We start from the raw sequence: 23,694 nt of genomic DNA, 5'->3' as shown, positions 1-23,694 counted from the left end.
GATTAGATCCATTCCGTTAGCTTGCTAATGAGTGAGTAGCAGTGTTCCGTTAGCTTGCTAATGAGTGAGTAGCAGTGTGGATTAGATCCATTCCGTTAGCTTGCTAATGAGTGAGTAGCAGTGTGGATTAGCCGTTAGCTTGCTAATGAGTGAGTAGCAGTGTGGATTAGCCGTTAGCTTGCTAATGAGTGAGTAGCAGTGTGTTAGCTTGCTAATGAGTGAGTAGCAGTGTGTTAGCTTGCTAATGAGTGAGTAGCAGTGTGTTAGCTTGCTAATGAGTGAGTAGCAGTGTGGATTAGCCGTTAGCTTGCTAATGAGTGAGTAGCAGTGTGGATTAGATCCATTCCGTTAGCTTGCTAATGAGTGAGTAGCAGTGTGGATTAGATCCATTCCGTTAGCTTGCTAATGAGTGAGTAGCAGTGTTCCGTTAGCTTGCTAATGAGTGAGTAGCAGTGTTCCGTTAGCTTGCTAATGAGTGAGTAGCAGTGTTCCGTTAGCTTGCTAATGAGTGAGTAGCAGTGTTCCGTTAGCTTGCTAATGAGTGAGTAGCAGTGTTCCGTTAGCTTGCTAATGAGTGAGTAGCAGTGTGGATTAGATCCATTCCGTTAGCTTGCTAATGAGTGAGTAGCAGTGTGGATTAGATCCATTCCGTTAGCTTGCTAATGAGTGAGTAGCAGTGTGGATTAGATCCATTCCGTTAGCTTGCTAATGAGTGAGTAGCAGTGTGGATTAGCCGTTAGCTTGCTAATGAGTGAGTAGCAGTGTGTTAGCTTGCTAATGAGTGAGTAGCAGTGTGTTAGCTTGCTAATGAGTGAGTAGCAGTGTGTTAGCTTGCTAATGAGTGAGTAGCAGTGTGGATTAGCCGTTAGCTTGCTAATGAGTGAGTAGCAGTGTGGATTAGATCCATTCCGTTAGCTTGCTAATGAGTGAGTAGCAGTGTGGATTAGCCGTTAGCTTGCTAATGAGTGAGTAGCAGTGTGGATTAGATCCATTCCGTTAGCTTGCTAATGAGTGAGTAGCAGTGTGGATTAGCCGTTAGCTTGCTAATGAGTGAGTAGCAGTGTGGATTAGCCGTTAGCTTGCTAATGAGTGAGTAGCAGTGTGTTAGCTTGCTAATGAGTGAGTAGCAGTGTGTTAGCTTGCTAATGAGTGAGTAGCAGTGTGTTAGCTTGCTAATGAGTGAGTAGCAGTGTGGATTAGCCGTTAGCTTGCTAATGAGTGAGTAGCAGTGTGGATTAGCCTAAGATCTAGAGTCTCTAGATGTATTTATCGATCATCACTCTACGAGAGTCTAAAAGCGACCTTCCCCCATGGCTTGTGGTGGTCTGGAGTCTAAAAGCGACCTTCCCCCATGGCTTGTGGTGGTCTGGAAATCCCTGCCTCAAAGTATTGATTGATTGATTGAAGTATGTATTAACAGTTTGCAGAATTACAGTACATTTCAAGCTCAAACTCAATACAGTAACTCTTAACTTGTACAAATGCTGCCTAAATCTAAGGTGCTCTCCCTGCTGCCCCACTTGTCTGTGGAACGCAATTACAACCCGTAGATCTGCAGTTTAATAAAAAAAGTGTTTTAATCCACTGTCTCGGAATCTGGCATCCATCTTGGATCTCTTCCTCCGTTGTAAACGTGGAACAGCGCCCCTTAGCGGTCAGGGTTGTGCAGCCAGTTGCACTCATTAGGGGAGACAAGTAGAGATCCAAGATGGATGCCAGACTCCGAGACAGAGTGGATCAAAACACCGTTTTTTATTGAAAACTACGGATCTACGGGTTATAACTGCATTCCGCAGACAAACCAAATGATAGTTTGGAACCAAATGGACCCTTATGGGTCTGCAACTCTGATAATGGAACCAAATGGACCCGTTCCATTTATACACTGAGTTAAATTAACATTGATTTTACAATATAAATTGTGGTCCCAGAAATAGAAATGCCATTAAATGGGGGTCCGTAGCCTAAATGCATGTCAAACTGGGGGGGGTCCTTGAAATTAAACGGGTTGAGAATCACTGCTAGAGCTGTAAACATCTTCTCTTATGGAGGGTCCCTGGCATGTCTTTTCTAATGGGGGTCCGCGGGGCTAATTAGGGTCAATTTGGGGGTCCTTGACATGAAAAAGTTTGGGAACCACTGGCTTAGACTCTAGTAGAGAATCGATAAATACATCTACGCCGCCGTAGTCTGAAGACCCACCTTTTCAGACTCCATCATGGCCCATAGCACTTATCCTACCCCCTTAGATAGCACCTTTTAGACTTAGATAGCATTTGAAACAGACTTATAGCATGTCATGTAGACAGCACAATAATTGCATTGTATGTAGTCACATCATAGTACATATGTATAGCATAGTATATATGTATAGTTTATATGTATAGTGTCATTATATAGATATGTTCTAGTTACGTTCTTAGCTTACGCATGTTTCATGATAAATGCATTTTATATATGTAATTTATTCCCATGCTTTTGTTCTTGCCTAATGTAAATCGCTCTGGATTAAGAGCATCTGCTAAATGCCTAAATTGTACGAGAGTGTAAATCTTAGGCTAAAGTGTGTGATTGATTGAGGCATCCAAAAACTATATCTTGCAATACAACATATGATCATAAAACAGTACAAACACAAGTTACACAACACAATCAATCTCAAAGGGATAAAAAAAAACACAACAAATCCCCGAAGGCTTGTTGTAATGTGTATATTCGTACGTCTCTTAATGTTTTGATGAATTGAACATGGTGGACCCTATTGTAAAGAAGTGTAATGCTTTATGGTGGTGTTGTCCACTCACAGTTAACAGTTTTTTGTATTGAGTTGTGCTTGAAATGTGCTGTAATTCTGCAAACTGTTGATAAATCAATCAATCAATTGTTTCCATTGTGCATCATTAACGTTAGCTAAACAGTTAGCTAGTAGCTAGCTACCATTGTTCTAACATTAGCAGAGTGTTGTGTTGTTGATCTAGTTAGCCGTTAGCTTTAGCTCCAAGTGTGAGGTTTAGCTAAATGAATGACAAAGCCCACCATTACTACTTTACACAGTCAACAAACTAAAATAACGTTATTAGACGTAAATAGCGAGAGGTTGTTGTTGCACTGCGGTTGGTTTAAGAGCCACACACACTCAGCAACTAACGTTGTTAGCTCATATTAGCTGGCCTGGCAACAACAACACTTAACAGAGAGTATAAATATACGGCTATCATTTAATAATATAACCTTAATGTTGGCGCATAATGAACACGTTTCTATTTACCAGAAGAACCGTAGTTTCGTCCGTCCATCTTATCTCGCTGCGCGTTGGTTGGTTCCGTTGCTTGACTTGCTTAGTTCCAAATAAATGATACTGACTCTGGTTCACAGTGTACTCTCTGCTGCCCCATCTGGCGGAGTCAGGTTACTGGTTCACAGTGTACTCTCTGCTGCCCCATCTGGCGGAGTCAGGTTACTGGTTCACAGTGTACTCTCTGCTGCCCCATCTGGCGGAGTCAGGTTACTGGTTCACAGTGTACTCTCTGCTGCCCCATCTGGCGGAGTCAGGTTACTGGTTCACAGTGTACTCTCTGCTGCCCCATCTGGCGGAGTCAGGTTACTGGTTCACAGTGTACTCTCTGCTGCCCCATCTGGCGGGGTCAGGTTACTGGTTCACAGTGTACTCTCTGCTGCCCCATCTGGCGGAGTCAGGTTACTGGTTCACAGTGTACTCTCTGCTGCCCCATCTGGCGGAGTCAGGTTACTGGTTCACAGTGTACTCTCTGCTGCCCCATCTGGCGGGGTCAGGTTACTGGTTCACAGTGTACTCTCTGCTGCCCCATCTGGCGGAGTCAGGTTACTGGTTCACAGTGTACTCTCTGCTGCCCCATCTGGCGGAGTCAGGTTACTGGTTCACAGTGTACTCTCTGCTGCCCCATCTGGCGGGGTCAGGTTACTGGTTCACACCACCAACTGAGAACAGAACCAGTGTTGCCAGGTTGTGAGAGAAATAAGCAAACCCGGTCTATGAAAACACAAGCCCAAAAGAAAAATCTTGGGGGGAAAAAGTGACAATGTGGAATATTTAAAACAAATCTGGTATACTTCCATACCAGAAAATATATTTTTTTAGATGTAGCCTAGGGTCCTTTCCTTGGACAAATACTTTTAGGCTATATAGAAGTGTCTATTATTACGTCTCTAAATGTTTTGATGAATTGAACAAGGTGGACCCTCTTGCAAACAAGTGTAGTGCTTTATTGGGTCGTCCACTCAGTCTTTGTATTGAGTTGTGCTTGAAATGTACTGTGATTCTGCAAACTGTTAATATATATTTTAATCAATCAATCAAACATGAAAATGTGTCTGACCCTTACAAACATGTCTTGAACTGTAGGTATTCAATCAATCAATCAACCAACCGCTGGTTTAACCAACATTAGGAAACAAGGCCAAATAAGCTAACTACACATTAGAAACAAATAGCCCAAAATGTACAAGCAACTTTCCTTCTTACAGGAAAAACAAGCCCAGAGTCGCTTTCAATAAGCGGACATGGCAACACTGCTCTTCTAAAAAAAACATTTAGGGCGTGTTGCTGCCCCCCAGTGGTTATGGACGGGACTTCAGTTCTTGGCAACAGTAGTAATGTACAAAGTGAAATAAAGCAACAGTAGTAATGTACAAAGTGAAATAAAGCAAGCAAGTATTCTGACATAAACCTCCCCAACAAATCCCAATCACCTCATGCAGTTCTATCCTTTACAGGATCTCCTCACTGGTCAACAAAACCTTGAAGACCTTAACAGGAGCCCTCGTACAAGGTTTCTTTGACTATGCATGCACCTCCTGGTACCACAGCACCTCAAAGGCCCTTAAAACTAGGCTCCAGACTTCCCAAAACAAACTGGTCAGGCTCCTACTTGGCCTCACCCCCCGAACCCACCTCACCCCTGCCCACTTTGACAGGCTGGAATGGCTTAGGGTTGACGACAGAGTACAGCATCTTGCAATGGGTCTGGTCCACAAGATTCGATACACCACCAAGATACCCATGTAGTCATGTACCTGTCTAAATACTTCCTTAATGTTAACGAAGTCCACACCCACAACACCAGAGGGAGTGCAACAACCATGTACAACCCAGATTCGGCACAAACAAGGGACTAAATTATTTTCGCTCCTATGCCACCAAAATGTGGAACGCCCTACCAACAGTCATTAAGACATGTGAATCCCTTGACTCCTTCAAAACCGCTCTCAAAGGGCACCTACGGACGGCTGCAATTAAAAACTGGCCCCCGTAAAATCTGAATCCCCCCCCCCCCTTTCCACCTCACTGTAGGCCTATATGTTTCTTTTCCCTTTTTACCTCCATTATGATGCATTCCTGTTCAGTTCTTTGACTATATAGAAGTGTCTATTTGTACGTCTCTAAATGTTATGATGAATTGAACATGGTGGACCCTCTTGTAAACAAGTGTAATGCTGGGTCGTCCACTCAGTTAACATTCTTTGTATTGAGTTTGTGCTTGAAATGTACTGTAATTCTGCAAACTGTTAAATATTTCAATCAATCAAAAAAACAAGTTTGCATCTCCAACAATAAACTTGGATGATTTAGTGAAAAGATCTGGCGTTGCTGCAAAGGCAACCGTTCAGTGGGTTTCAGTTATATAGTATAGTATGTATAGTTTACATAGATACTATACTATACAACCGTTCAGTAAGGGTTTCAGTTATATAGTATAGTATGTATAGTTTACATAGATACTATACTATACAACCGTTCAGTAAGGGTTTCAGTTATATAGTATAGTATGTATAGTTTACATAGATACTATACTATACAACCGTTCAGTGGGTTTCAGTTATATAGTATAGTATGTATAGTTTACATAGATACTATACTATACAACCGTTCAGTGGGTTTCAGTTATATAGTATAGTATGTATAGTTTACATAGATACTATACTATACAACCGTTCAGTGGGTTTCAGTTATATAGTATAGTATGTATAGTTTACATAGATACTGTCCCGTATCAACCGTTCAGTAAGGGTTTCAGTTATATAGTATAGTATGTATAGTTTACATAGATACTCCACTGTTACGTCCAGTAAGGGTTTCAGTTATATAGTATAGTATGTATAGTTTACATAGATACTCCACTGTTACGTCCAGTAAGGGTTTCAGTTATATAGTATAGTATGTATAGTTTACATAGATACTCCACTGTTACGTCCAGTAAGGGTTTCAGTTATATAGTATAGTATGTATAGTTTACATAGATACTCCACTGTTACGTTCTTAGTTTAGGCATGATTCATGATAACTACTTTTTATATATGTGATGTATGCCATGCTTTTGTTATTGCTTAATGTAAATCGCTCTGTATTAAGAGCGTCTGCTAAATGCCTAAATTGTAAATTGTAGTTCTAACTGACCAGGTTGTAGTTCTAACTGACCAGGTTGTCACAGGATACCATTAATTAGGCCTTTTTCTGTTTTTTTTTGTTCATTTGCTTTGTTATTTATTTGTGCTGCCATGTGGGTGTGGGGGGAGAAAAATATGTGAATAATTGCTTTGAAAATACTATGTTGTAAAGAAAAATAAATAAACATGTTAAAAAATAAATAAAATAGGTCTCTTTCTTTTAGTAGCGCAAAAATGTAATATACTCCACCGTCATCACTTAACACACTTTTATTATTTTGCCATGCATTAAAACTTCACTCATACCATAAAAATATCCCATAAACAGTCATCCTGTAACATATGTTTTCAACAGGCACATCAATAATTGGTCCCTACTTCGGCAACAACTGCTTTCCCCATTATATTAAAAAAGAAAGAAAAAATATATATAATATAAAGTCATAATACAAAAGTTAACAAACTGACACATTGTACACAGTGTATACACAATCATGTTAACACACTCCGCATTACACTTGGTATTTCTTGGTGTACCATTTCTGGGAAAGGATTTGTACCAGTATAATGATTTGGTAACATTAAACAGTGCATATTATATCTTCCAGCATTGACAACTCCAAGAAGTTTGACTTTAAAATAAAAGCTTTTTCCTGTCCATGAACTTAGGCGCGTCTGAAAGAGTGCATGCAACTGTTGGTTGTTAAACGACAACTTTTTTCAACCAAGGTTCATGTTTTAGGTTGTTATTAGAGAAAGTAAAGGTTCATGTTTTAGGTTGTTATTAGAGAAAGTAAAGGTTCATGTTTTAGGTTGTTATTAGAGAAAGTAAAGGTTCATGTTTTAGGTTGTTATTAGAGAAAGTAAAGGTTCATGTTTTAGGTTGTTATTAGAGAAAGTAAAGGTTCATGTTTTAGGTTGTTATTAGAGAAAGTAAAGGTTCATGTTTTAGGTTGTTATTAGAGAAAGTAAAGGTTCATGTTTTAGGTTGTTATTAGAGAAAGTAAAGGTTCATGTTTGAGGTTGTTATTAGAGAAAGTAAAGGTTCATGTTTTAGGTTGTTATTAGAAAAAGTAAAGGTTCATGTTTTAGGTTGTTATTAGAGAAAGTAAAGGTTCATGTTTTAGGTTGTTATTAGAGAAAGTAGAGGTTCATGTTTTAGGTTGTTATTAGAAAAAGTAAAGGTTCATGTTTTAGGTTGTTATTAGAGAAAGTAAAGGTTCATGTTTTAGGTTGTTATTAGAGAAAGTAAAGGTTCATGTTTTAGGGTTATTAGAGAAAGTAAAGGTTCATGTTTTAGGGTTATTAGAGAAAGTAAAGGTTCATGTTTTAGGGTTATTAGAGAAAGTAAAGGTTCATGTTTTAGGATGTTATTAGAGAAAGTAAAGGTTCATGTTTTAGGTTGTTATTAGAGAAAGTAAAAGGTGAGTGTAATTTATTTTCCATTTGCTGCTTTCTTTCGTTTTAGGGATTTTAGCTGTTTTCGAGCATGGGGCTAAATATGTATTTCCTTACAAAATTGTATAGCGATTTATTTGTTTTATTCTTTACAATAGTCCTACTAGACCCCAAGAAATTACATTTGGCCACAAAAGATTATGGGATCTACTGAATGTGTCAAACTGGCATATTGAGACACAGTGTGGCTTCCCCCCAGTAGGCCTCCTTCACATTCAGTAGATCCTGTGATCTTCTGTGGCAAGATGTCATTTCTTGGGGTCTAGTAGGACTATAGTAAATAATAAAAAAATAAATCGCTATAAGATTTTCTAAAGAAATACATATTTAGCCCCATGCTCGAATGCCCCCGCCCCCCCTGTCAAAAACAACTAAAATCCCTAAAACGAAAGAAAGCAGCAAATAACACTCATCTTTTACTTTCTCTAATAACAATCTAAAACATAATTCCCATAATGCTTTGGTGCACTGCTCCTCCTTGGATAGGGGGCAGGGCTGTTTTACTGAGACAACATGTAGTCCAGGAAGGAAGTGAGCCCAGTGTCATGACATCACAGAGCCCATGGACACTTTGAAATACTGAAATATCTAAAAACACATTATTACCCACATAAGAACCTCCAGGAAAGGGTTTGTCTCCCAAACATCATTCAAATAAGATCTGGTTGCAAAAGGGGTGAAGTGGCCCTTTACATTTCCTGAAAAGTAGCCGTTTTGGACAGCGATGATATATACAAACCCACATGGGTGGGCCTAAAGCCCAAACCCACATGAGTGGGCCTAAAGCCCAAACCCACATGGGTGGGCCTAAAGCCCAAACCCACATGGGTGGGCATAAAGCCCAAACACACATGGGTGGGCCTAAATCCGAAACCCACATAGGTGGGCCTAAAGCCCAAACCCACATGGGTGGGCCTAAAGCCCAAACCCACATGGGTGGGCATAAAGCCCAAACACACATGGGTGGGCCTAAATCCGAAACCCACATGGGTGGGCCTAAAGCCCAAACACCCACATGGGTGGGCCTAAAGCCCAAACCCACATGGGTGGGCCACAAGGTGCGTGTGGTTGCATGTTATCGCCAATGGCAGTTGCAAGGAGTTGCATTGGTGTGACCTGAGGACAATTCTACAAAATAATGTCTTCTAAATCCTGACAGTTTTCTGAAAAACCCCATGTTTCTATGTTCTCAAACATTTTCATGTCAAGGACCCCCAAAAAATTATGTATTTGGCCACCGACCCCCATCTGAAAATATGTTGTTCCAGGGACCCCCCAGAAGCAAAGATTTGAGTTAAAAACGTTCATTCTGAAAGAATATATATTCAAAGATTTGTGCCACATTTTCACGATTTTTCAAAAATAGCAGACCTACAAGCTCGTAGCGCGGCACTCGGTGCTGCGCTACGAGCTTGTAGATCTGCTATTTTTCAATAGCTAAAGTATAACATGATGCTTAAAACACCAAAAGGGGTTCCCGCCCAAAATGGGTTTTAAAACAGTTTTGTTGCGAGGAGTTGCGACTAGTTGCATTGGTGTGGTTTTTGGCTTAATAAAACTTCACAACAAACTCGTTGTTCCTTCATCGCTATCATAACACGAGTTGTCATCTTGAATTGTCTCATTTAGAAAACCTGACATCATTTCCAAGAGGAAAAGGGGAGGTCAAAGTGGTCACCACGTCTATGAGGCAGTCGCTGCTGGGACTGATGGCCTGGTTCTTTTCGCAGCAGATTCTTCCACAGAAAATGGGTAGCTATACTGAAAAAACACAGGATGATATTATGAATATCACAGATTCTGAGTTCATGAACTGTAATTAGATTCTCTCAAGACATAAGTCTATAGAGCGTCACAGCCCCGCCCCCTCCAGAGACCCGGAAAAGAATTCCTCGTTCATTTTCCTCAGACTTTTCAAAAAGTATTTATTTAAAGACATTTACGCTGCGGACAAAGACAACTGGAGATGTGACACATCATGACAACAAACACAATGTTTTGGGCCGAACAAATAATTAGAAAGAAGAAAAACCTTTTTTGTTGTTTTTCTTCTTTGTAATTATTTGTTTGGTCCAAAATATTGTGTTTGTTGTCATGATTTGTCACGACTCGAGTTGGCTTTGTACGACGCTTAAAAGGTATTTAAATAAATACTTTTTGAAATGTCTATGGGGAAAATGCATTGGGAATTATTTCCTGGGCCTGGCGTCGTCATGAAAGGGGGCGGGACTGGGCCTGGCGTCGTCATGAAAGGGGGCGGGACTGGGTCTGGTGTCGTCATGAAAGGGGGCGGGACTGGGCCTGGCGTCGTCATGAAAGGGGGCGGGACTGGGCCTGGCGTCGTCATGAAAGGGGGCGGGACTGGGCCTGGCGTCGTCATGAAAGGGGGCGGGACTGGGCCTGGCGTCGTCATGAAAGGGGGCGGGACTGGGTCTGGTGTCGTCATGAAAGGGGGCGGGACTGGGCCTGGCGTCGTCATGAAAGGGGGCGGGACTGTGACGCTCTATACACACACAGTACACAGAGCTGAACTTCATTCATTCATTCATGCTTACTTCATTTTCAATGTCCTGGAGAGACTTTATATGAATGTTGGTCAGTTGAGTGTTCAGTTGAGGACTCTGAAAAAAGGGAAGACGTAAACGAGCTTAAATTAAAGAGCGATTCAAGAACAGCACAGGAAAAAAAGAGATATATCTTCCACTTCAATCTGATAATAAAATAAAATGTAATAAAAGGAAACGCACCATGTCGTTCATCTGGCTCTCAAACTTGGGGTGAAGGGTAAAGGGAACTCCATCTATAGCTAGGGGGGAGTTAAAGGGATAGTACAGAGGGAATACGGGGGAATGCATCTTTGGAACAGTTAAAGCTGCTATAAGCAGCCAGCAATGAGTAAAACGCTCCCCCAAAAAATGTAGTCTCTGTGACACATCTAGGGGCCGCAATCTGCATTCAAAGATTTTCCTTATCTTTTTTTTTTTTTTTTTGTTTTAAGATATTTTTTGCGGCTTACGCCTTTTATTGGTTTTTTGAAGGGACAGACAGTAGGCTGACAGGAAACGGGAGAGAGATGGGGGAAGACATGCAGTAAAGGCCGTGTCGGGCTCGGGAGTCGAACCCGCGGCACACTGCGACTGGATTACCAGTCGGGTGCCCAGACGGTTACGCCACCGCCTGGGCCAGATTTTCCTTATCTTTTGACATATTATTGCGTATAGCAGCTTTAAGACATAGATGGATCTGTTCCGCTGTGTTTCATGGCCGGAACAGAGAATGTATATTCTGTATACTATTGAATGTGTAAATAGTAAATTGTAAATGGTGTATTTATATAGCGCCTTTATCCAAGGCGCTTTACATAGATTGTGCATCAATTCACACACACCATTCATAAACCGATGGCAGAGGAAACCATGCAAGGCACCAACCAGCACATCAGGAGCAATTATGGGTTCAGTGTCTTGCTCAAGGACACTTTGACACTAACTCTGGGGGAGCCCACAGGGATTGAACTTGCGGTTACCATCCAGCCACTCTACCGCTGAGCCACCGCCGCAGTGTATATAAAACGTTATCTCTGGTCCATAGCTCTAATGCCATTGCATTAGAGCTATGTTACCGATGACTTCCGGGGCTCGCATGAATGCAGACCAGCCTCTCCTCTTTAGCATAAATAAAAATAACGTTTTTTTGCTTCTCTCCAAAACAAAGGCGGGTTGTGTCATTAGAAAGCCTACTTTCCTTAGTGGGAGCACTCTGAGGCCCCCCCCCACCCCCCACCCCACCCCACCACACGTATAAAAGGTACTTTTTGGCCAAAAAGGGATTTGTTTTCCTCCACTGCAGCCTCTACCGATATTGCCCAGATAAAGAGATATAGAGAATATTTTTCCTCCAGTGAAAAAAAATATTTTTCTGGCCAAAAAGTACCTTTAATGCGTGTGGTGGGGGGGCTCAGAGTGTGTCCACTAAGGAAAGTAGTCTTTCTAATGACACAACCTGCCTTTGTATTGGCGAGTAGGTCAAACGTTCTTTTTATTTTCGTAACAGAGGAGAGGTTGGACCGCATTTCATGTGAGCCAGGAAATAGAACGGTCGCATGGCCTCAATGCAACGGCAGTAAAGTGCAGGAGACTAATAGGCTATGGACCAGAGCTAATAAAACGTATCCAGCGTACCTGTGATCACAGTGAGGCTGCTGTCGGCAGATATGTCCGGCAGGTCCTTGCGTTGGAGCGTGCTACGCCGCTGGCTTAGCTTGGCGGGAGGCTGAGGCGGAGGGTTGCTATGGAGACGAGGACAAAGAGAGACAGCAACGCTTTTGAGAAAGGCGTGTGCATCCTTATTATAGACGGGGTGGTTTTGAACCGTTTTCATATCAAGGTCCGTTATTTATTCTGCATTTGAGCCACGGAACCACCATTTGATGAGATGTGGTCGCTCAGACCCCAACGAACCACCATTTGATGAGATGTGGTCGCTCAGACCCCAACGAACCACCATTTGATGAGATGTGGTCGCTCAGACCCTAAACGAACCACCATTTGATGAGATGTGGTCGCTCAGACCCTAAACGAACCACCATTTGATGAGATGTGGTCGCTCAGACCCCAAACGAACCACCATTTGATGAGATGTGGTCGCTCAGACCCCAAACGAACCACCATTTGATGAGATGTGGTCGCTCAGACCCCAAACGAACCACCATTTGATGAGATGTGGTCGCTCAGACCCCAACGAACCACCATTTGATGAGATGTGGTCGCTCAGACCCCAACGAACCACCATTTGATGAGATGTGGTCGCTCAGACCCCAACGAACCACCATTTGATGAGATGTGGTCGCTCAGACCCTAAACGAACCACCATTTGATGAGATGTGGTCGCTCAGACCCCAAACGAACCACCATTTGATGAGATGTGGTCGCTCAGACCCTAAACGAACCACCATTTGATGAGATGTGGTCACTCAGACCCTAACGAACCACCATTTGATGAGATGTGGTCGCTCAGACCCCAACGAACCACCATTTGATGAGATGTGGTCGCTCAGACCCCAAACGAACCACCATTTGATGAGATGTGGTCGCTCAGACCCTAAACGAACCACCATTTGATGAGATGTGGTCACTCAGACCCTAACGAACCACCATTTGATGAGATGTGGTCGCTCAGACCCCAACGAACCACCATTTGATGAGATGTGGTCGCTCAGACCCCAAACGAACCACCATTTGATGAGATGTGGTCGCTCAGACCCCAAACGAACCACCATTTGATGAGATGTGGTCGCTCAGACCCCAAACGAACCACCATTTGATGAGATGTGGTCGCTCAGACCCCAAACGAACCACCATTTGATGAGATGTGGTCGCTCAGACCCCAAACGAACCACCATTTGATGAGATGTGGTCGCTCAGACCCCAAACGAACCACCATTTGATGAGATGTGGTCGCTCAGACCCCAAACGAACCACCATTTGATGAGATGTGGTCGCTCAGACCCTAAACGAACCACCATTTGATGAGATGTGGTCGCTCAGACCCAAAACGAACCACCATTTGATGAGATGTGGTCGCTCAGACCCCAAACAAACCACCATTTGATGAGATGTGGTCGTTCAGACCCCAAACGAACCACCATTTGATGAGATGTGGTCGCTCAGACCCCAAACGAACCACCATTTGATGAGATGTGGTCGCTCAGACCCCAAACGAACCACCATTTGATGAGATGTGGTCGCTCAGACCCTAAACGAACCACCATTTGATGAGATGTGGTCGCTCAGACCCCAAACGAACCACCATTTGATGAGATGTGGTCGCTCAGACCCCAAAGAACCACCATTTGATGAGATGTGGTCGCTCAGACCCCAACGAACCACCATTTGATGAGATGTGGTCGCTCAGACCCCAAACGAACCACCATTTGATGAGATGTGGTCGCTCAGACCCCAAACGAACCACCATTTGATGAGATGTGGTCGCTCAGACCCCAAACGAACCACCATTTGATGAGATGTGGTCGCTCAGACCCCAAACGAACCACCATTTGATGAGATGTGGTCGCTCAGACCCCAAACGAACCACCATTTGATGAGATGTGGTCGCTCAGACCCCAAACGAACCACCATTTGATGAGATGTGGTCGCTCAGACCCCAAACGAACCACCATTTGATGAGATGTGGTCGCTCAGACCCCAAACGAACCACCATTTGATGAGATGTGGTCGCTCAGACCCCAAACGAACCACCATTTGATATGAGATGTGGTCGCTCAGACCCCAAACGAACCACCATTTGATGAGATGTGGTCGCTCAGACCCCAAACGAACCACCATTTGATGAGATGTGGTCGCTCAGACCCCAAACGAACCACCATTTGATGAGATGTGGTCGCTCAGACCCCAAACGAACCACCATTTGATGAGATGTGGTCGCTCAGACCCCAAACGAACCACCATTTGATGAGATGTGGTCGCTCAGACCCCAAACGAACCACCATTTGATGAGATGTGGTCGCTCAGACCCCAAACGAACCACCATTTGATGAGATGTGGTCGCTCAGACCCCAAACGAACCACCATTTGATGAGATGTGGTCGCTCAGACCCCAAACGAACCACCATTTGATGAGATGTGGTCGCTCAGACCCCAAACGAACCACCATTTGATGAGATGTGGTCGCTCAGACCCCAAACGAACCACCATTTGATGAGATGTGGTCGCTCAGACCCCAAACGAACCACCATTTGATGAGATGTGGTCGCTCAGACCCAAAACGAACCACCATTTGATGAGATGTGGTCGCTCAGACCCCAAACGAACCACCATTTGATGAGATGTGGTCGCTCAGACCCCAAACGAACCACCATTTGATGAGATGTGGTCGCTCAGACCCCAAACGAACCACCATTTGATGAGATGTGGTCGCTCAGACCCCAAACGAACCACCATTTGATGAGATGTGGTCGCTCAGACCCCAAACGAACCACCATTTGATGAGATGTGGTCGCTCAGACCCCAAACGAACCACCATTTGATGAGATGTGGTCGCTCAGACCCCAAACGAACCACCATTTGATGAGATGTGGTCGCTCAGACCCCAAACGAACCACCATTTGATGAGATGTGGTCGCTCAGACCCAAAACGAACCACCATTTGATGAGATGTGGTCGCTCAGACCCCAAACGAACCACCATTTGATGAGATGTGGTCGCTCAGACCCCAAACGAACCACCATTTGATGAGATGTGGTCGCTCAGACCCCAAACGAACCACCATTTGATGAGATGTGGTCGCTCAGACCCCAAACGAACCACCATTTGATGAGATGTGGTCGCTCAGACCCCAAACGAACCACCATTTGATGAGATGTGGTCGTTCAGACCCCAAACGAACCACCATTTGATGAGATGTGGTCGCTCAGACCCCAAACGAACCACCATTTGATGAGATGTGGTCGCTCAGACCCCAAACGAACCACCATTTGATGAGATGTGGTCGCTCAGACCCCAAACGAACCACCATTTGATGAGATGTGGTCGCTCAGACCCCAAACGAACCACCATTTGATGAGATGTGGTCGCTCAGACCCCAAACGAACCACCATTTGATGAGATGTGGTCGCTCAGACCCCAAACGAACCACCATTTGATGAGATGTGGTCGCTCAGACCCCAAACGAACCACCATTTGATGAGATGTGGTCGCTCAGACCCCAAACGAACCACCATTTGATGAGATGTGGTCGCTCAGACCCCAAACGAACCACCATTTGATGAGATGTGGTCGCTCAGACCCCAAACGAACCACCATTTGATGAGATGTGGTCGCTCAGACCCCAAACGAACCACCATTTGATGAGATGTGGTCGCTCAGACCCCAAACGAACCACCATTTGATGAGATGTGGTCGCTCAGACCCCAAACGAACCACCATTTGATGAGATGTGGTCGCTCAGACCCCAAACGAACCACCATTTGATGAGATGTGGTCGCTCAGACCCCAAACGAACCACCATTTGATGAGATGTGGTCGCTCAGACCCCAAACGAACCACCATTTGATGAGATGTGGTCGCTCAGACCCCAAACGAACCACCATTTGATGAGATGTGGTCGCTCAGACCCCAAACGAACCACCATTTGATGAGATGTGGTCGCTCAGACCCCAAACGAACCACCATTTGATGAGATGTGGTCGCTCAGACCCCAAACGAACCACCATTTGATGAGATGTGGTCGCTCAGACCCCAAACGAACCACCATTTGATGAGATGTGGTCGCTCAGACCCCAAACGAACCACCATTTGATGAGATTTGGTCGCTCAGACCCCAAACGAACCACCATTTGATGAGATGTGGTCGCTCAGACCCCAAACGAACCACCATTTGATGAGATGTGGTCGCTCAGACCCCAAACGAACCACCATTTGATGAGATGTGGTCGCTCAGACCCCAAACGAACCACCATTTGATGAGATGTGGTCGCTCAGACCCCAAACGAACCACCATTTGATGAGATGTGGTCGCTCAGACCCCAAACGAACCACCATTTGATGAGATGTGGTCGCTCAGACCCCAAACGAACCACCATTTGATGAGATGTGGTCGCTCAGACCCTAAACGAACCACCATTTGATGAGATGTGGTCGCTCGGACCCTAAACGAACCACCATTTGATGAGATGTGGTCGCTCGGACCCTAAACGAACCACCATTTGATGAGATGTGGTCGCTCAGACCCCAAACGAACCACCATTTGATGAGATGTGGTCGCTCAGACCCTAAACGAACCACCATTTGATGAGATGTGGTCGCTCAGACCCCAAACGAACCACCATTTGATGAGATGTGGTCGCTCAGACCCCAAACGAACCACCATTTGATGAGATGTGGTCGCTCAGACCCTAAACGAACCACCATTTGATGAGATGTGGTCGCTCAGACCCTAAACGAACCACCATTTGATGAGATGTGGTCGCTCAGACCCTAAACGAACCACCATTTGATGAGATGTGGTCGCTCGGACCCTAAACGAACCACCATTTGATGAGATGTGGTCGCTCAGACCCCAAACGAACCACCATTTGATGAGATGTGGTCGCTCAGACCCTAAACGAACCACCATTTGATGAGATGTGGTCGCTCAGACCCCAAACGAACCACCATTTGATGAGATGTGGTCGCTCAGACCCTAAACGAACCACCATTTGATGAGATGTGGTCGCTCAGACCCCAAACGAACCACCATTTGATGAGATGTGGTCGCTCAGACCCTAAACGAACCACCATTTGATGAGATGTGGTCGCTCAGACCCTAAAACGTAGAATATGTTGTTGTACGATTTTGTCAACAATTCCATGCTGTATCGATGTTTGTAACATTAGGAGAGATAATAGGCAAACGTTGATGAAAATAACAATTCTTCTACATTCTTTAATTGTGTAGACTTCTTGTAAATTAAGTAATACAGATGTTTAACAATAATTTAACTCTTGAGAGCGTAATATTAAACCAAATGGACCCGTATGGGGTACGCTCTCAAGAGTTAAAGATCTATAAAAGGTCCAAAAGGACCGCTGGTTGAAAACCACTGATAGACTGAAAATGTTTAGTTTTTAATCGAATAGACGCATCAGATAAGGCAGAGAAGGTTGTTCTATTGTCTCGTCTGAGAGGCAGAGAAGGTTGTTCTATTGTCTCGTCTGAGAGGCAGAGGAGAAGGTTGTTCTATTGTCTCGTCTGAGAGGCAGAGAAGGTTGTTCTATTGTCTCGTCTGAGAGGCAGAGGAGAAGGTTGTTCTATTGTCTCGTCTGAGAGGCAGAGGAGAAGGTTGTTCTATTGTCTCGTCTGAGAGGCAGAGAAGGTTGTTCTATTGTCTCGTCTGAGAGGCAGAGGAGAAGGTTGTTCTATTGTCTCGTCTGAGAGGCAGAGGAGAAGGTTGTTCTATTGTCTCGTCTGAGAGGCAGAGGAGAAGGTTGTTCTATTGTCTCGTCTGAGAGGCAGAGGAGAAGGTTGTTCTATTGTCTCGTCTGAGAGGCAGAGAAGGTTGTTCTATTGTCTCGTCTGAGAAGCAGAGGAGAAGGTTGTTCTATTGTCTCGTCTGAGAGGCAGAGGAGAAGGTTGTTCTATTGTCTCGTCTGAGAGGCAGAGAAGGTTGTTCTATTGTCTCGTCTGAGAGGCAGAGGAGAAGGTTGTTCTATTGTCTCGTCTGAGAGGCAGAGGAGAAGGTTGTTCTATTGTCTCGTCTGAGAGGCAGAGGAGAAGGTTGTTCTATTGTCTCGTCTGAGAGGCAGAGGAGAAGGTTGTTCTATTGTCTCGTCTGAGAGGCAGAGGAGAAGGTTGTTCTATTGTCTCGTCTGAGAGGCAGAGGAGAAGGTTGTTCTATTGTCTCGTCTGAGAGGCAGAGGAGAAGGTTGTTCTATTGTCTCGTCTGAGAGGCAGAGAAGGTTGTTCTATTGTCTCGTCTGAGAGGCAGAGGAGAAGGTTGTTCTATTGTCTCGTCTGAGAGGCAGAGGAGAAGGTTGTTCTATTGTCTCGTCTGAGAGGCAGAGGAGAAGGTTGTTCTATTGTCTCGTCTGAGAGGCAGAGAAGGTTGTTCTATTGTCTCGTCTGAGAGGCAGAGGAGAAGGTTGTTCTATTGTCTCGTCTGAGAGGCAGAGGAGAAGGTTGTTCTATTGTCTCGTCTGAGAGGCAGAGGAGAAGGTTGTTCTATTGTCTCGTCTGAGAGGCAGAGAAGGTTGTTCTATTGTCTCGTCTGAGAGGCAGAGGAGAAGGTTGTTCTATTGTCTCGTCTGAGAGGCAGAGGAGAAGGTTGTTCTATTGTCTCGTCTGAGAGGCAGAGAAGGTTGTTCTATTGTCTCGTCTGAGAGGCAGAGAAGGTTGTTCTATTGTCTCGTCTGAGAGGCAGAGGAGAAGGTTGTTCTATTGTCTCGTCTGAGAGGCAGAGAAGGTTGTTCTATTGTCTCGTCTGAGAGGCAGAGGAGAAGGTTGTTCTATTGTCTCGTCTGAGAGGCAGAGAAGGTTGTTCTATTGTCTCGTCTGAGAGGCAGAGAAGGTTGTTCTATTGTCTCGTCTGAGAGGCAGAGAAGGTTGTTCTATTGTCTCGTCTGAGAGGCAGAGGAGAAGGTTGTTCTATTGTCTCGTCTGAGAGGCAGAGAAGGTTGTTCTATTGTCTCGTCTGAGAGGCAGAGAAGGTTGTTCTATTGTCTCGTCTGAGAGGCAGAGAAGGTTGTTCTATTGTCTCGTCTGAGAGGCAGAGAAGGTTGTTCTATTGTCTCGTCTGAGAGGCAGAGAAGGTTGTTCTATTGTCTCGTCTGAGAGGCAGAGAAGGTTGTTCTATTGTCTCGTCTGAGAGGCAGAGAAGGTTGTTCTATTGTCTCGTCTGAGAGGCAGAGAAGGTTGTTCTATTGTCTCGTCTGAGAGGCAGAGAAGGTTGTTCTATTGTCTCGTCTGAGAGGCAGAGAAGGTTGTTCTATTGTCTCGTCTGAGAGGCAGAGAAGGTTGTTCTATTGTCTCGTCTGAGAGGCAGAGAAGGTTGTTCTATTGTCTCGTCTGAGAGGCAGAGAAGGTTGTTCTATTGTCTCGTCTGAGAGGCAGAGAAGGTTGTTCTATTGTCTCGTCTGAGAGGCAGAGGAGAAGGTTGTTCTATTGTCTCGTCTGAGAGGCAGAGGAGAAGGTTGTTCTATTGTCTCGTCTGAGAGGCAGAGAAGGTTGTTCTATTGTCTCGTCTGAGAGGCAGAGGAGAAGGTTGTTCTATTGTCTCGTCTGAGAGGCAGAGGAGAAGGTTGTTCTATTGTCTCGTCTGAGAGGCAGAGGAGAAGGTTGTTCTATTGTCTCGTCTGAGAGGCAGAGGAGAAGGTTGTTCTATTGTCTCGTCTGAGAGGCAGAGGAGAAGGTTGTTCTATTGTCTCGTCTGAGAGGCAGAGAAGGTTGTTCTATTGTCTCGTCTGAGAGGCAGAGGAGAAGGTTGTTCTATTGTCTCGTCTGAGAGGCAGAGGAGAAGGTTGTTCTATTGTCTCGTCTGAGAGGCAGAGAAGGTTGTTCTATTGTCTCGTCTGAGAGGCAGAGGAGAAGGTTGTTCTATTGTCTCGTCTGAGAGGCAGAGGAGAAGGTTGTTCTATTGTCTCGTCTGAGAGGCAGAGGAGAAGGTTGTTCTATTGTCTCGTCTGAGAGGCAGAGGAGAAGGTTGTTCTATTGTCTCGTCTGAGAGGCAGAGGAGAAGGTTGTTCTATTGTCTCGTCTGAGAGGCAGAGGAGAAGGTTGTTCTATTGTCTCGTCTGAGAGGCAGAGGAGAAGGTTGTTCTATTGTCTCGTCTGAGAGGCAGAGGAGAAGGTTGTTCTATTGTCTCGTCTGAGAGGCAGAGGAGAAGGTTGTTCTATTGTCTCGTCTGAGAGGCAGAGGAGAAGGTTGTTCTATTGTCTCGTCTGAGAGGCAGAGGAGAAGGTTGTTCTATTGTCTCGTCTGAGAGGCAGAGGAGAAGATTGTTCTATTGTCTCGTCTGAGAGGCAGAGGAGAAGGTTGTTCTATTGTCTCGTCTGAGAGGCAGAGGAGAAGGTTGTTCTATTGTCTCGTCTGAGAGGCAGAGGAGAAGGTTGTTCTATTGTCTCGTCTGAGAGGCAGAGGAGAAGGTTGTTCTATTGTCTCGTCTGAGAGGCAGAGGAGAAGGTTGTTCTATTGTCTCGTCTGAGAGGCAGAGGAGAAGGTTGTTCTATTGTCTCGTCTGAGAGGCAGAGGAGAAGGTTGTTCTATTGTCTCGTCTGAGAGGCAGAGGAGAAGGTTGTTCTATTGTCTCGTCTGAGAGGCAGAGGAGAAGGTTGTTCTATTGTCTCGTCTGAGAGGCAGAGGAGAAGGTTGTTCTATTGTCTCGTCTGAGAGGCAGAGGAGAAGGTTGTTCTATTGTCTCGTCTGAGAGGCAGAGGAGAAGGTTGTTCTATTGTCTCATACCTTGGTCTGAGAGGCAGAGAACTGTCCAGGGACAGTTTGTACCTTGGTCTGAGAGGCAGAGGAGAACTGTCCAGGGACAGTTTGTACCTTGGTCTGAGAGGCAGAGGAGAACTGTCCAGGGACAGTTTGTACCTTGGTCTGAGAGGCAGAGAACTGTCCAGGGACAGTTTGTACCTTGGTCTGAGAGGCAGAGGAGAACTGTCCAGGGACAGTTTGTACCTTGGTCTGAGAGGCAGAGAACTGTCCAGGGACAGTTTGTACCTTGGTCTGAGAGGCAGAGAACTGTCCAGGGACAGTTAGTACCTTGGTCTGAGAGGCAGAGGAGAACTGTCCAGGGACAGTTAGTACCTTGGTCTGAGAGGCAGAGGAGAACTGTCCAGGGACAGTTTGTACCTTGGTCTGAGAGGCAGAGGAGAACTGTCCAGGGACAGTTTGCGGACGTCCAGGGTGACGCTGCGAGGCTTGGCCTGGGGCATGGGCCCAGAGAACTGGCCTTTCTTACTCCACATCACATAGCCGTGGATTTCCCTGGAGGACAGTAAACCAAACATATATGAAAAACCTTAATATTTACAGTTCAGTTTTATTTTGGTCATAGAATAAACATTACATGTATTCATTTCGTCGTATTTTTTTAAAAAAACTGTAGAGACCAAAGGGGTTTAGGCTAGGCCAATGGCTTATTGTGCCTATCCAATGGGGTTTAGGCTAGGCCAATGGCTTATTGTGCCTATCCAATGGGGTTTAGGCTAGGCCAATGGCTTATTGTGCCTATCCAATGGGGTTTAGGCTAGGCCAATGGCTTATTGTGCCTATCCAATGGGGTTTAGGCTAGGCCAATGGCTTATTGGGCCTATCCAATGGGGTTTAGGCTAGGCCAATGGCTTATTGTGCCTATCCAATGGGGTTTAGGCTAGGCCAATGGCTTATTGTGCCTATCCAATGGGGTTTAGGCTAGGCCAATGGCTTATTGTGCCTATCCAATGGGGTTTAGGCTAGGCCAACGGCTTATTGTGCCTATCCAATGGGGTTTAGGCTAGGCCAACGGCTTATTGTGCCTATCCAATGGGGTTTAGGCTAGGCCAATGGCTTATTGTGCCTATCCAATGCGACGCATTGGGAGATCTGCATTGTCTGCATTGTAGATCTGCTATTTTCAGCAAGTGTAAAATCAGCCATTACGACGCCATCAAGGCCCACCAAAACACATTTTAAACACATATCAAACGAAATCTGTGATTTAGTCGACTAAAATCTTATGATATTTAGTCGACTAAAACTAGACTATTTATAGACTATCTAGAGTTCTAGACTATCCTATTTATAGACTAACTAGACTATCTATTTGTACGTCTCTAAATGTTTTGATGAATTGAACAAGGTGGACCCTCTTGTAAACAAGTGTAATTAATGCTTTATTGGGTCGTCCACAGTTAACAGTCTTTGTATCGAGTTGTGCTTGAAATATACTGTAATTCTGCTGTTTTAACTGTTTAATAATAACTATTTAAATCAATCAATGTGTAGGAGAGGAAGGTTACTGACCCCACACACATGTAGGGGATAGGAGAGGAAGGTTACTAAGTGTGTAGGGGGTAGGAGAGGAAGGTTACTAAGTGTGTAGGGGGTAGGAGAGGAAGGTTACTAAGTGTGTAGGGGGTAGGAGAGGAAGGTTACTAAGTGTGTAGGGGGTAGGAGAGGAAGGTTACTGAGTGTGTAGGGGGTAGGAGAGGAAGGTTACTAAGTGTGTAGGGGGTAGGAGAGGAAGGTTACTGACCCCACACACATGTAGGGGGTAGGAGAGGAAGGTTACTGGGTGTGTAGGGGGTAGGAGAGGAAGGTTACTAAGTGTGTAGGGGGTAGGAGAGGAAGGTTACTAAGTGTGTAGGGGGTAGGAGAGGAAGGTTACTAAGTGTGTAGGGGGTAGGAGAGGAAGGTTACTGAGTGTGTAGTGGGTAGGAGAGGAAGGTTACTGAGTGTGTAGGGGGTAGGAGAGGAAGGTTACTGAGTGTGTAGGGGGTAGGAGAGGAAGGTTACTAAGTGTGTAGGGGGTAGGAGAGGAAGGTTACTGAGTGTGTAGGGGGTAGGAGAGGAAGGTTACTAAGTGTGTAGGGGGTAGGAGAGGAAGGTTACTAAGTGTGTAGGGGGTAGGAGAGGAAGGTTACTGAGTGTGTAGGGGGTAGGAGAGGAAGGTTACTAAGTGTGTAGGGGGTAGGAGAGGAAGGTTACTGAGTGTGTAGTGGGTAGGAGAGGAAGGTTACTAAGTGTGTAGGGGGTAGGAGAGGAAGGTTACTGAGTGTGTAGGGGGTAGGAGAGGAAGGTTACTAAGTGTGTAGGGGGTAGGAGAGGAAGGTTACTGAGTGTGTAGGGGGTAGGAGAGGAAGGTTACTAAGTGTGTAGGGGGTAGGAGAGGAAGGTTACTGAGTGTGTAGGGGGTAGGAGAGGAAGGTTACTAAGTGTGTAGGGGGTAGGAGAGGAAGGTTACTGAGTGTGTAGGGGGTAGGAGAGGAAGGTTACTGAGTGTGTAGGGGGTAGGAGAGGAAGGTTACTGAGTGTGTAGGGGGTAGGAGAGGAAGGTTACTGAGTGTGTAGTGGGTAGGAGAGGAAGGTTACTGAGTGTGTAGGGGGTAGGAGAGGAAGGTTACTGAGTGTGTAGGGGGTAGGAGAGGAAGGTTACTGAGTGTGTAGGGGGTAGGAGAGGAAGGTTACTGAGTGTGTAGGGGGTAGGAGAGGAAGGTTACTAAGTGTGTAGGGGGTAGGAGAGGAAGGTTACTAAGTGTGTAGGGGGTAGGAGAGGAAGGTTACTGAGTGTGTAGGGGGTAGGAGAGGAAGGTTACTGAGTGTGTAGGGGGTAGGAGAGG

At 45.0% G+C, this 23,694-nt stretch overlaps 2 protein-coding genes across 3 annotated transcripts in view; both read right to left on the bottom strand.

Annotated features, from left to right (window-relative positions):
- The window catches only part of akap8l (A kinase (PRKA) anchor protein 8-like), a gene marked incomplete at both ends in the record, with an annotated part of 53,168 nt that extends 47,796 nt beyond the window's left edge, over positions 1-5,372 (bottom strand). Inside the window, one exon of the mRNA XM_079499552.1 lies at positions 5,357-5,372. Coding sequence (XP_079355678.1) covers positions 5,357-5,372 — 16 coding nt within the window. The remainder of the gene's footprint in view (positions 1-5,356) is intronic.
- A 2,331-nt stretch (positions 5,373-7,703) lies between these two features.
- mvb12a (multivesicular body subunit 12A) overlaps positions 7,704-23,694 on the bottom strand; it is a 46,789-nt gene continuing 30,798 nt past the window's right edge. The window contains exons 6-10 of one of the 2 annotated variants that reach the window (XM_079498921.1): positions 21,227-21,361; positions 12,063-12,169; positions 10,629-10,687; positions 10,437-10,502; positions 7,704-9,642 (exon numbers count right to left, since the gene is read on the bottom strand). In XM_079498921.1, the coding sequence (XP_079355047.1) occupies positions 9,565-9,642; positions 10,437-10,502; positions 10,629-10,687; positions 12,063-12,169; positions 21,227-21,361 (445 nt within the window). In that variant the 3' untranslated portion in view covers positions 7,704-9,564. The remainder of the gene's footprint in view (positions 9,643-10,436; positions 10,503-10,628; positions 10,688-12,062; positions 12,170-21,226; positions 21,362-23,694) is intronic. The other variant, XM_079498922.1, reaches the window with a different exon arrangement.

Source organism: Electrona antarctica (genome assembly GCF_951216825.1).
Source record: "Electrona antarctica genome assembly, chromosome: 4".
In the NCBI taxonomy this organism is placed as follows: domain Eukaryota; kingdom Metazoa; phylum Chordata; class Actinopteri; order Myctophiformes; family Myctophidae; genus Electrona; species Electrona antarctica.
Note: the sequence above shows the minus strand (reverse complement) of the source record. Positions and strands in the feature narration are given on the sequence as shown.